This window comes from Parasteatoda tepidariorum, chromosome 9 (assembly GCF_982258835.1).
Source record: "Parasteatoda tepidariorum strain Cologne lab strain chromosome 9, Ptep-v5.0, whole genome shotgun sequence".
In the NCBI taxonomy this organism is placed as follows: domain Eukaryota; kingdom Metazoa; phylum Arthropoda; class Arachnida; order Araneae; family Theridiidae; genus Parasteatoda; species Parasteatoda tepidariorum.
In genome coordinates, this window is record NC_141763.1 from 84,078,706 (window position 1) to 84,093,348 (window position 14,643).

General features: G+C 30.5%; 2 protein-coding genes across 2 annotated transcripts in view; both read left to right on the forward strand.

Moving 5' to 3' along the window:
- The window catches only part of LOC107441163 (excitatory amino acid transporter 3), a 48,570-nt gene extending 40,268 nt beyond the window's left edge, over positions 1-8,302 (forward strand). The window contains exons 8-10 of the mRNA XM_016054315.5: positions 1,082-1,276; positions 4,308-4,448; positions 5,855-8,302. Coding sequence (XP_015909801.1) covers positions 1,082-1,276; positions 4,308-4,448; positions 5,855-6,089 — 571 coding nt within the window. The 3' untranslated portion in view covers positions 6,090-8,302. The remainder of the gene's footprint in view (positions 1-1,081; positions 1,277-4,307; positions 4,449-5,854) is intronic.
- Positions 8,303-12,909: 4,607 nt separating this feature from the next.
- The window catches only part of LOC107441162 (speckle-type POZ protein), a 3,071-nt gene continuing 1,337 nt past the window's right edge, over positions 12,910-14,643 (forward strand). The window contains exon 1 of the mRNA XM_016054314.4: positions 12,910-14,643. This exon is cut by the window's right edge and continues 1,337 nt beyond it. Within this exon, the coding sequence (XP_015909800.1) occupies positions 13,067-14,643 (1,577 nt within the window). The 5' untranslated portion in view covers positions 12,910-13,066.

The window sequence follows — 14,643 nt, forward strand, 5'->3', positions numbered from 1 at the left end:
AAAAACCACGCAGGATATGAGTTTTTAACCTAGTTCTTTTATACTGTGCATGTGTAGTAAAAGTTTTTAAAAAAAATTATAATTTTGTAGAGAATCGTATTTAGCTACTAACGATAAACGCTTTATTGGTATGTCTTAAAAAATTATGAAGTTTCAAACAATTTTCTAAATAGTTTTTGTATTTTTTAAAGAATCGATCAAAACGATAAGGGTTTATCCAAAACCGGCATTGTAGGGGATTACTCTCCCCCCATCAGATTATGCTTTCTTTCTCTATGCTATCAAAGTTTAGTTTCTGGGCGAATATATATATATATATATATATATATATATATATATATATATATATATATATATATATATATATATATATATATATATATATATATATATATATATATACAGAGAGAGAGAGAGAGAGAGAGAGACAAAATATACAAAATATAGAGAAAACATGGAAAAATTACTGAATAATGAACAGAGAAGAAGAAGATTATTAAAATGAAATAAAAAAAAGATGTAATATCTTCATCAGCTCTCATAATTATATCCGCAAAATGGAGTGCTTTCTAATATTGTATCATTATAGCCAAAGCAAAATATATCGATACATCCCGCTTAAAATATAGTTTCGAAATTTATGGGGGGGGGGAAGCAGGAATATTAGAGATCGTAATTTAATATTTAAGGCAGTTAAAAACAAAAAACTTTATTGAAATCTGTTGAATCCTTGGTGAGGAAGGTGAGACTGAAAACCATAAGAAACCTGTTAGACTGCCTGATGGAATTTACTCATGTTTTCATTAGTTGCCTGTTTGGACATTTTCAGCTCTGTCTTCCTTAGTAGTGATTTTCTAGATTCCACGAACTTTTTGTTTTTTTTTCCTTTACTTAAATATTAATATGCTTTTAATGTGTAAACATGTCTGATTTCATTTCCGATAAGTATTGTTGAAATAAATATTACAAGCGGTCGCTTAGAAAAAAATCTACATAATTGAGTGAAAGAACTTTTTTATGGTAATATATGCTTTTTAAATTCGATATGTATTTAAACCTTTTTTTTTATTAATACTTTTAGTGCTGCTACACTTCCTGCTACAGTGAGATGTGCTGAAGAAGTGAACATGGTAAATAAATGTGTAACGCGTTTTGTCTTGCCATTAGGAATGGTAGTGCACATGAACGGAGGCACATTTTATATCACATTGTCTACTATTTTCTTAGCACAACTTGAAGGGATTGAACTTGGAGCTACTGAAACTATTATCGCTGCGTAAGTAGTTTTTGTATTAAAAAAATGATTAAACAATTTGAAGATAAAGCACATTATAAAGGAAAATGTATATAATATATCATAGAACCATACAACTAATGCAGGTAGTACCAAAAAATATCATTCTGAAATAAAACCATATTGAACTAAGATTTGAAAACAGAACTAATATAGTACCAAAAAAATATCATTCCAAAATAAAACAATATCAAACTTCCATTTGAAAACAGGACTAAAGTAGATAGTACCTAAAAATATCATTCTAAAATAAAACAATATCAAACTTATATTTAAAAACAAACTTAAGTAGATTGTACCAAGCAATGTCATTCCAAAATAAAACAATATCAAACTTATATTTGAAAACAGAACTAATGTAGATAGTACCTAAAAATATCATTCTAAAATAAAACAATATCAAACTTACATTTAAAAACAAACTTAAGTATATAGTACCAAGCAATATCATTCTAAAATTAAACAATATTGAACTTCTATTTGAAAACAGGACTAAAGTAGATAGTACTAAAAAATATCATGCAAAATTTTTTTAAGAATAATAAAATTATTTTTGCCTGATTTAACAAAATCAGAAACGTTAATGCGTTTTGTACGTTGGCTAGTTTCTTTATTGCCCTTCGGATAAATCGTGGATCTGTGGACTTTGATATAATATATTCATTTTTTCGTGTTTTTTTAAATTGTTTTACGCTTTTGAAATATTCCAATTATAGTTTCTTTGATATATCTATTACGATTGCCTTATTTTAAAAGATTTAAGAAAATTAATTTCATGAATATCTAAATTCAATCAATTAGAAAGTTTAAAAGAAAAGAACACAAAATGAGTGTTGTCTTAAGAATAACATCTAATGATCCAAGGTACGGAGCCATTTTGTGCCTTCGACCGATTTTCTTTACTTTAGAAAACACTTTTTAAATAAAGTGCGTGGCGGAATTCGTTCACAAAATATTATGTCAACAGATAAACTTACAACGGAATTCTCACAAACTTTCTAAGTGATTGGAATTATTTCTTACTGCATAAAAGTAAATAAGACAAGTTATATTTTTAAGATTTCATTTTTTCCAAAACTATTTTAACGATTTCGTTCAAATTTTGTTGTTGTCTTATAAAACTACATTCTTTAAAATAGTGTATAAACAAACTATATACCTTGCAATTCACCATTGTTTTGATAATTATCAAATGAAATATAAAACAATTATTAAAAATTGGTTTCTGCATACTGCTATCTTTAGATAAGCTAATTTTATAATTGAGGGTATAAAGTTTCATTTCGCTTAAAAAAATCCTGAAGTATAGCGAAATATGGAAAAAAATAGCATTCAGGGGTTCAAACTTTCAACCGTTCTATACTCGAAACTATTGAGACCCTATAGATTGATATCCACCCTCCTTATTTTGAAGGTTAAGAATTCTAGTTCGTATAAAAAGAAGGCATGTTTATCGTTAGACAGTATGGTTTTGTATCCGAACTATAGTAATTTAAAATATCGTCTGCAATTATTAATTAGCATATTTAAATTTAGGTCTTGAAACCACATGATTGAGTCTTAGAACTTTAAAATCTGATCACTTCCTCAAAAGTTATGGTTGGCGAACTTGGCTTATCGCCAGTACCGTCTTTATGCATGGGTACACACGGGTATTGCCCGGGGGCCCCATTCACTTAGGGGGCACTTGAGAATCTTGGTTTTTATAAATTGTATTGAAAAAAGTTAAGAATAAACAGCATTTCCTTATATATATATTTAAAATAAGTATATTCTATTGTAAAAAAAGTGTGAATTTTTTTCTGCAAATAGTAAGTAATTATCATGCAAGCATCAGTATTTTGAATAGTTTACCATCAAGAAAACTTAAAAAGAAAACCGAAATCTATTTTTTTACACGCCAATGAAAATTTTAGGTACTTGGGTATTGAAAGATGTTTTAATAACTGTTTAGTTAGACAAAATAATTCATACTTTTTGAATTTTCTTAAATTTGTTAAACCTTTATGTTTATTTAATATAATTATTTTAATTAACTTCCATGGTTTCGAAAATTATTTTATTATTTAATGATTACAATAGGTTAGCATCTCAACTGTTTTTTTTTTTAAATTATGCATATTTTAAAAATGTTTTATTTGAAATTGAGGCAAACAAAATGTGTTTAAATTTGCTAAAATTATTAAATCATATCCTAAAAATGATTTATTTTATGTATGTAAAGTTTCTTAAGTTCGTTTTTAAAAATTATAGCATGTTATAAGGGTCTAAAAAAAGTTTGTGTCCGGGGACCCTGCATGTTATCAAGACATTATCACATTGACATTAGAAACAACAACAACATATCTGTTAAGAGTTTTGATAACTTTGATACATAGCAAATTTTTGTTGTTGTTTTTTCACAGCGTTAGTAATATATGTTTAAAAATAATAGAGCACTACAGATATATCATATGATATATTAAAAGCAATGTAAAAACATTTAAATGCTAAATGAATGCATAATTATTGAACAATAAATTAGTTTATAGAAATGCATGCCAGTTTTATTCTATTCATTTTCCTATGAAATTTCCAGTTTAGAACTTTCTCGATAGAATTGAGCGCGTTATTTTCATGAACGTTATTTTTCTATCGTCTTTTGATATAGAAAAACAACGTTTCAACTAACAACCGCGACACTTTTTTTACGCTTGGAAGGTATCAAATCTATTGAGAAAGTTTCAGACTAGATTTTATAGGTACTTGTATTTCTATAAACTAATTTATTGTTAAATAGTTATACATTCATTTAATGTTAAATTAAATGTTTTTATATTGTTTTTAATATAAAGTACGATTTATCACTATCTTCACATTATTTTTTAACATAGATTTCTTATCAAAAATTAGCGAAATTTCTTGTAGAATTGCAATAATAAAAGTAAATGATGAATGGAAATTCTTGTTAGTATTAAGGATGAGTAAGACTTAGAAATATTGTAATATTTCTTTTTTTCTCTTATTATTTTAGAATGACATCTGTTCTACTGTTCATTGCCGCACCTGCCACGGCAGGTGGCGGCAATCCGGTATACTTGTTGACAGTCATGGCTGCTGTAGGCATTAACAAGCCTCAATATGTCTCTCTGTTTTTGTCCATGGAATGGCTCATGTAAGTATTTAATTTATAAAAAACGAATAAAAGCTTCGATAGAAATAAATTATCAAATTAAATGATGCAAAATGTTTACAATTTTTGTGCTATTTTAAAGCGAAGACATTAAATAGCACAGAAATGTTATTATGCAGTACAGAACCCATTATCCGGAAATCAGAAAACCAGAAAACCGGAACGAAATTCGATAAATTTTCCCGCAATTTTTTTTTAAGAAAAATTTTTTCCTCATAAGATTTTAGGATTTTTCTTTCTTTTTTGAAAGATGTTTACCTTACCATCATTTCAGAAATAATCATTAGTGCATTACCTCATCGTTTTTTCTTATTTTTAAGATTATTTCCAAAAAAAAAATTCTCTTTTAGTTGGGTTTAACACTAAAAAAACGGCTTTTTGTAGCGATTCAGAAAACCGGAAAAATCAGTTATCCGGAATAGCGATAGTCCCGATCGTTCCGGATAATCGGTTCTCTACTGTATTTCATAAACCTTAAGAGACATTATCATTATTATTATTTCCTAAACATAAGAGACATTATAAACATTAATAAAATATATGTTCATGAAAAGTTCAGGTTAATAAACAAAAAAACTTATTTTTCAAGTATCAACTCGGTGTTTCAGGAAATGTGTTCTGTGGAACACTAGGGTTCCGTTAAAAGAATACGGAAGCTCCGAAAATTAGAATTTTCTTTTTACAAAAAATAATACTTATATCCTTCAAAAATTCATAATTTATTAAATATTTCATTTGTTTATATAAACTTATTTATGTAAAATGCTAATTGAAAAAAAGTAGCAAAATTTTAAAAAAAATTCCAAAAAGGGAACCTGGACTCGAACCTCAGCAATGGCTAATCGAAACGAATTTCGCAGCCGCTTTGCACCAACCACAGTGTTAACGTAAAATATCCTCAGTGGTAAATAGATCATGGGTAAGAGTCCCCTTGCCTTGAAGCTAACCGTGGGAAGTTTTCCTCTCCATATAACGCAAAAGCGGGTTAGTCCCATTAAAACGTCCTCCTAGAAAGTAAATTTCTCTCAATACTTAATCCAGATGTTCCATTGTTTTCCGGATAGGGTTCAAAATTACAAGGTTACGGAGTCGGACATTGGTAATCCTAAGAATAGGGACATTGTCGGATATTGATAATCGTTGAACAGCCAACCCAAATTGGATTGACTGTTCAACTAAGGTTATAAAACATAAAATAAAAGAAATAAAAAAAAGTCAGAACATGGAATGGAACATAGACATAAATGCCTTCCAAAAAGAAATGCATGATTTTCAAATATAAAACAACTTTTAACTTTAATTTGCATAATGTTTAGATGTATTTTATTCTATTTGTTTCATAAATGTATAACACCTAACATTTAACGAGAAACATGTTTCATTTGTAGGGAACGATTTCGAACTGTTATGAACGTAGTGGCTGATAGCTATGTAGCGGCTTTCGTTGAAAAACTATGTCAAAAGAGACTTCCACTAGATTTAGAAAACGTTGAGTACCCATCACCAGTCATTGATGGATATAACCAACCATCACCGCCAGTGAGCATTGTTGTAGAACCTCCATCACCCCATGAACATGCAAACATATGTAGATGTTGTGGAAGTAGAGTAGATGTAGCCTGATTTTGCCCATATTGTGCACTCAAGACGCATCACGATGTATCTCCAGAAATATGAAGAAACTACGCCTTTTCGTAGTCGCGCAGCTATTTTTCTAAAGTTATACGAAGTTCATATAGTAAAATTCTAAAACAAGTAAAATTACTGATATTTTACGAGCTGTTTTTGCATAAAAATAAATTGATTTTAAATCCATTTAATTTTGTTATCAGAATTTACAAAAATTGAGAAAAAGTTTGAGTTTAATCATCGTTGTTCAATCACTGATAAACGAAGGTGGTCTAAACCACCAAAATGAGGTAAAATTTAGCATGTTTCTGGCTCTATGGAAACACCAAAACACTCGGTAATTTTTATCGAGACGCGTTGGTAATGATTATGATAAAATTAACAATGAAATACGGTTTTATTGCAATGCTGTTGGTAATAAAGATTGTAAAATTTCGTAATTTTTTCATGATACTTTAGAGCATGGCATAGAAACTTTTCAATTTTCTAATTTTCATTAAGTGTATTGTAATAAGAGCTATTATTTTTAAAACCATACTTTTCTATAAATCGTTACCATATGTACAGAAAAATATTTAAAATAATGGTTTAAATGGCATATATTTTAGTTTTTATTAATAGCATTATGCTTCTTTTTTTCCCAGAAATGTCAGTATCATCATATAGTATGGTAATTTTACCAGATTTTTTCCCCTGTCAATGAATTAGTGTTTTTCGCTATAGGTAATGGTTTTGCCTGATATACCCCCAAAAAATAAATTATAATAAAACGCCAAAAAAAAGTTAACAAACTAAAAAGACTCATCTGAAAATAAGAATGCTATAAGACAGGGATTTCGAGTTTTTCGTAATACATGCTTACTGTAATTCAGTAACCAGTACCATAAACCATACAAATTAATTTGTAGTAGTTGAATTTCTATTTGTAACATTAATTTGATGGATTGCCAAAAAGTATACAAACGCACACGAAATAAAATCAAAAGAGTTGGGAATGACGATATAGCAAAATTTAGAAAGTTTATCTTAAAGCACTTTTTTAAAGAGAATACCTTATTCAAACTTAAAAATGAAATCTTAAAAGAAAATGAAACAAAATGCTAAATGTGATTAATTTTTGCTTTGTTATGAAAAAAAATTTTGATGTGATCAAATCAAAATCATTTAGTACCAAAAAATTTTTAAACAAAAAATTTGTAGGTAAAATTTTTTTGCTGATTTAAACATATTTCTTAATATTTAATCTTTGTTTTGACTTAGATATACGTCCTTTAATAGCCATATCATCATTAATCACTGATTAATTATTTGTGAATAGGGGCTTTAGAAAAAACTATACGATTTACATAAAATTGCACAATTCTTCATTCGAATTACTTTTAAACCAAGCAAAATTTAAGTTATAAATTCAAGATAGCTATTATTCACCCTATTTATTCACTGTAAACAGCAATTCAACCTTAGTTTACAAGCTCGACTGTAATTGCGGTCATGAAAAACGAAATATTTTTGCCATATTATTAAACAAAAAGCCATATACATCTGAATGTTGAAATGCTTAATTTTCTATTTATTCGAAAGATTTTGTTTATGATTGCAACACAGTTTCTATTTCTTTCTAAATTATGAGGTTTTGTCCGAGTATGAAACAGAGAAGAAATGAACCCGGTTGTTCGTTTGCTACACAAAGTTTTGATTCCTCAAAATCTTGTCAATTAAATCCTTTTTTTTCTACTGTTTCATTTTTAGCGACGATTTCTAAGTTATGCAGCAAATGATGAACTACTAATTTTCAAAACATGACCCATTTTTTGAAGAAAAATGACAGAAAAAAAATTATCCTTTTCATTTCTCAGCTGTTATAATATTTTTTACAACAGTTTCGAAGTCAGGTAATAAATAATTAAGTACTAATTTTCGAAAGAAAAACTATTTTTCGAGGGGGAAATGACAAAAAAATTTGTTCAAAATAATGAGGATTATTGGATGCAGAATTTAAGGCAACAATACATCTTATGTAATAAAGAAATCACTTGTAAATATATGACTTCTTGTGCACTATGTTATTTGAAATGGCAAATAAAAGATGCTTAAATTTGCTACTCGAAATCGTCATTGTGTATATAATATTATATATTGAAAATATATGTGCATTCATGACTTTTTTTTTTCATTTGTATGTAATCAATAAAAATATGTTATATAGATTCATCTAGTTTTTTTCGATTGACTGGCTTTTTAGTTTTTTACTTATTGCTTACTAGTATCTCTGCCGACCGGCCTGTGTAGGGGGCAGGGAACTGACCTAGCATCCGAAAGGTCCTGGGTTCGAATCCCGGGCAAGGCATGGATGTTTCTTTCTCTCTCTGTGTGCTCTATGTCCTTTCTCATTTGTGTGTGAATGTGACCTGCCCTATAAACGGGTTGTGGCTGTGTGTTTGGCGTGGCAGAAGTCGAATTCCTGGCCATAGATGGCGCCACTGAAAAACGGGAACAATCGTACCCCCACTGCCTAAGCAGGTATACGACAAAAAAAAACTAGTATCTCTTTAATATTGATATTAGTTAGTATTACCTACCGATCAGGCCGAGATAGCCTGGTCGGTAGGGCTCTGGTTCCATGTCCGATAGCTCGTGGGTTCGAGCCCTGCCGGCCGAAGAGTCTCCGTGTAGTAAATAGTGACTGATGCACGTCAAATCTGTCGAGTCGCAAAGTCCTCCATGTTCCCATAACAAATCAATACCTCTGGGGGTACTAAATTGGAGATTGATCGTTCTCTGATTCAGGTCAAAATTACGATCTGTGGATGAATGAATGGATGTATCAATGGTTCCGTCCTATAAACGGGTGTGTCGTATGGGTGTGGCAGAAGTCGAATTCTTGACCATGTATGGCGCCATTGGAAAACAAGAACAATCGCATCCCGCTGCCTTAACAGGCATACGTCAACAACAACAACAGTTAGTATTTAACTCTGCATAAATTATCATCATCATCACTTTTCTTAAACCATTCTTAAAGTTAAGTATACATAAAACTTTATTCGCTATAAAATTTAATAACAATTAAAAACTTTACTTCTCGTATTATGGGAAAAATTTTTTAATTTTATCTGATTTGTGTTTGGATAAAAACGACAGTTCATAAAACATATTAAACCATTAAATAAATTGTCCCAAGAAACTGAAATGGTAAAATGTTACCTGATTAAACTTCATTTGCTTTAAAGCTATATAAATAGGAAATAACAGTCCTCTCTTTAAAATAGGTGCCTATTTTCAAGACTGAGTAACTTCCCTGCCACTTCTTGTTTTGTTTTTCATTTTTCTTTTCTCCTCCCTCTACTGTTTCTTTTCTTGTTTTATTTCTCCTCTTTCTTTTCCATTTTTTCATTGACACATTTACTTTTGATATTTCGAAGGACTTTAGTTCCTTTTCATTCACGCCTGGAAAGTTTTGAAGATGGGCGCCTATTTTTGAGCGCTTGAAACATGTCGACTGTTATTTCCAATTTATATATTTTTGAAGGGACTGTATTCAAGTCATATCAAACCATTCTATCCACCGGTCCGCTGATTAATATTGGTATTAAAATTAATAAAAATTTTATTTATATTTAATTAGATTTAAGCTTAAAATATTTTTCATTGAAGAGATGTATATATTTAGAAACAAACTTTCCTAATTTTGTGTGAGCGTTAAAATTATATGAAAACTTCAAAATATTAACCTTACCAATCTACGATAAAGCACTGAAATATTTTACAGATGCTTCGTATAAACAGATTTGAGAAATACTGTATCTGTCAATGTAAATTTTGTAAAATATGAATCTTTATACATTCATTTAAAAAGTATGTATAATAAAATATCTTTACATATGTATAAACAAATGTACAATTATTTAATAAAATCGTTCATTAATTGTATATCTGAAAAACAAGGTCTGGCACTTTTTTGAGTTAAGAGTCCTAAGTTTTATAATAGTTTTAGCTTGCAAAGAAAGTAATTTTCGCTTTTTTTTAGTGAAAATGAAGGCAATTTTCAATGAATAACCATTTTATCAAATTATAAGGTTAGTGTGCCTAAATGCGACACAATTTCGTATACGTTTGACCCTTTTTAAGTCAAGATTGACCTTTTTTAGTTTTTTTCACTGAAAATGGCAAGTGTTACGATTTCAGTTCTAAACAAACGTTTTTTGCTGTAATTGAATTATTATCTACAACTTGAGCAAATATATTTCAGTGTCACATTTGGGGCAATTTTGTTTCATTTAAGGTAACTAGTTCTTAAATGCGACACTCAAATTACCAGTGCATCTTTACAACGTTTTTATTCACGTGCATTTTGTCTCTAAGAATAAAACCTTAGTATCAAAATTTTAAATCTTCAGCAACTAACAGAATGCGGCATGCCCGTATACAATACAAGTTTAAATCGTTTCATTATTATAGTAAGCAGCATTTATCGTCATTTTATCTCAAAACTGAGTTTATAGGCGATGAAAATTTCGAACATTTTAAATCCTACTAGAGAACTTAAAATCAAACTGGAGCTCTGACCTGGATGACTACGCAAGTTCTCATAGTTTCTTGATTGCTACTTAAAAAATTTATCGTGATATCATTGTCGAAAGAATTTATCGCCATTCAAAACTATATCTACTTTAAAATTGAACTCGACAATTTTAATTTCAACTCTATGTTGGATCACATAGCAAGCTTCAATCATTTTCTGATCATCACAGAATCGTCATTTAAAATTCCGAATAGTCTATGTCTAGCTTGAGTACTTAAAATACAACTGCAAGAGTTTTTCTCTGAATGACTATACATGTTATGACTATTCATGACTATACATCCTTTATTATACACGTATCATCATTGATTATACAAGTATCGCAGCTTTTTTTTAAAACTACAGGGAGAATTTATCCCAATATTATAGACGATAGGAATTTATCATCAAACTAAGATATGAAAATTGGCTAGAACTCCACAATTTTTTGGAGGAATCAGGCTCTAAATGCGTCAACTCCTCTAATGGCTCTAAATGCAACAACAAATGGTTCTAAATGCAGGCTCTAATTGCAACAACTCCACTAAATCTAATACAGGTGATCTTTTCCAATTTTTTTCTTGTAGTATTATGTGAAGATGGTCAAGACAGTGCTGTGGACGCATAACCTGTGACCTCTATTCTGGAATAGTGACCCCCATTTCACGGAAAAACGTCGCATTTAAGTTTGGTGGGGTTGGGTGAGCAGGAAAATAAATTGTGAAACTGTTACGAGAAAATGTTTCAAATGTGGTGAAATAAATCAAGATATGCTTCAGAGGCCCGAAATTTTCATTCTATCGCACTTACGGATAAATCATGAATTAGGATTTAAAGTAACTGAACGTTGTTGCATTTAGGCCCATTGACCTTATATTGCCATTATATATACTAGGCAAATCTACCTTATTAGGCACATTGACCTAATAATTTTTTTTTGCTGGAAAAAAAACTAATTCTGATGATGTTTGATCTCCTTATTTGAAGGAAGGATTTTACCGTCTAAAAATTTTGTATTTTCAAGAGCATTCTTTCGGACAACACACTTCTGGTCCCCACTGATGACGTGCTTCAAAAATGGATAATTTTCTTGACGTTTGAGAGGCAAATCACAGACAAAACGCGGTGGCACAAATTTCTTTCCTAAGAACATTGAGAACCCATATGTCGAGCATTGAGATTAAACCTTTAGGCTTTTCAAATAATCTTGATTGAACGAATTCAATCAATTAAATCTCTCAGAAATCTCACGAGTTTTAATTTGCAAGTTTCTACCACTAAATGGCTTTATAGGGTCTTTACCAGCTCAAACTGGCGTGGTGCCTCTCCGTAGATCTGAATCAAAAATTTGCGGAATCGAATTTTCACAAACTAGCTTTGGCACTGGTTTACTTATCTGGTTACATCTTCATCATACACATCGGATAATTTATTTCTTGCTTTAAAAGTATTTTTCCCTTTTTGATGGTAAAAAAGTAAAATCTATTGAAAATTCTGTTTTTAACTCTCCATATTTGAAGGAGCGCCAACCGAAAACAACTGCGTTGAATCACTCGAACTTTTTGACACACAAGCCTTGCTATATCAGCTGCCAAAATATATAAAGATTATGAGGGTTAAGTGTGAAGTTGGCTGTGAAAAAATATAATTAAGTTCGCTGTTGGTAATAAATAATTCACTGTATCATGAATTTATTTTTTATATTAATCTAAAATGCGTTTTGATTGTTTTTAAATTATTGCCTAACATCGATAGCCTTTAGAAACTTCTTTTTAAAGTCAAAAAAAAATAACAGATACTAATTACAAATTAATTTTATTAGGTTATTGCAGAGATTATTTTATTGTCTTCAAGAAGTGTCCTTGATGATACAAGTTTTTTTTAAACATTTATTTTCGTAAGCGAATTTAATTTTTCAATAATTGCAATATTTTATTTAATCTTTTTTAAAACTTAAAATAGTGCATTTTAGTTTACAAAAAAAGCATCCAGTTAAGATTTGAATGTGATTTGTTTCAATCTAGTTTTAATTCATGATTAAAAATATTTAAAATTAATTGGTTTTTAATTGTTTGTATTCAAAAAACTTTGTTTTCTTGTACTGGTCAGAACAAAATCATAATGTCTTAATCTATATAAATGAAACTTTAAATTATGAATAATAAAAATAAAACTTTTATGAACTTGAACGCTTTTTTTTTACATCATTTCAGAATTAAATGCTTAGAGAATGTTAAACTTCTAAGTCGTTTCTCTTCTAAAGGCTCTGTTATCTCAAATGTGAACCGAAACGTGAACTTTATCCTTAAGATAAAGTAGAATAGTCTGACGCTTAATATAAATAATTACATTCACTTTTGGAGTTCTGATACTTTATTATATCAGCGGAGTTTCGATACTTTATTTAAAAATGGATGAATTTGTGTTCACTTGGAAAATAGAGAACTTTAATTTGGCTGTGAATAAAAAAGGCGAATCCGTCTCCAGTCCAGAATTTATAAATGACTCGTTGGAGAAAACTAATTGGTTCCTTCAAATCTACCCTTATGGAGAAACTGATGATACTTATATTGGGTTGTACTTAAATCGTTCGCAAAGTGACACTGGACCAACTAACATTGCAATCAACTATACATTTTCAATAGTAAAAGCCGATGGCAGCGAAGAACCGTATAAAATGTTTGAAAATGTCAACTTTACGCTATCTAAGAGGGACGGTTGTAAAGAATTCAAAAGAAGAGATGACATTATGAAAGGTATTAAAATTTACCTCCCAAAACACACTTTTACTGTTCGATGTTATATACAGAGATGTGCTGCAACTCCGTCTGCATCAAAAAACAAAGAAACTGTCAAAAACTTAGCGATGTTTTTATTTAATGAAAAAACTGATTCTGAGTTACCTGCGGAAGTGTACTCTGTAGCAGATGGTGCTCTGAAAGAAGTGAAAGACAAAATTTGTCCATTTCCAAATCAGTGCACTGCTCGTACTAGAGTCCGCCTTGAAAAAAGGACTTTTATTTGGAATATCGAGAACTTTTCCCAGTTAAAAAAGAATCAAAAGGTATTTTTGCCTGTCATTTCAGCATCGAAGTTGACGCCATCGTTTTTGATGACACTATATTTGGCAGATGAATCAGCATCTGATCAGCACATTCAGATTGAAATAAAGAAAAAGAAAGATTTTACTTCTGTTTCAACTATAGGCTATGGCGGAATAACAGTCCTAAAGCACAAAAGTAGGCCATCCGATTTCAACTGTGCTATTCATTTCTTCGAAGCTCAGAAAAACGATCCAGTTTGGCAGTTCCCGCCAATAATAAAAAGAAGTAAACTACTCGGAGAGAGAGAAGAATATCTACGAAATGACACCTTGTCTCTGAAATGCCAGTTTGCCCTATCAGATGGAGCAACTCTGCATCAAATTGAAGATACCAGCTACTGGTCAGCAGAAATAGATGATGCTGAAAAAGAATTGGAATCCTTGTTGAACTTGAGAGAAGATTTTCTTAGTCTAAGTACTGATCCTAAACTGTCCGACATAACCTTAATGATTGGAAAAGAGAAGTTTCCAGCCCACAAAGCTGTGCTGTCTGCTAGATCGGCTGTTTTCAAGGCCATGTTTGAGCGAGACATGGCAGAAAAGGAAAGTGGGGTGGTGAAGCTGACTGATCTTGATGCCGATACCTTAACGAGAATGTTGAGGTTTATATATAGTGGATGCGTGGAAGACCTCAACTGTGAAATTGCAGCTAATTTGTATTCTGCAGCTGACAAGTATCAGTGCCTTAATCTTAAGGAAGAATGTGCCTCATTTCTGAAAACAAACCTATCTGTTGCAAATGTCTGTGACGTTATATATATTGCCGACATGCATCAAGATGAGGATCTAAAAGCTGCAGGGTGTGAATTTATTACACTCCACGGTGCTGAAACTTTGCGTTCAGAGGAGTGGAAAATGTTTTTAAAGAATAAAACTCAATTGGC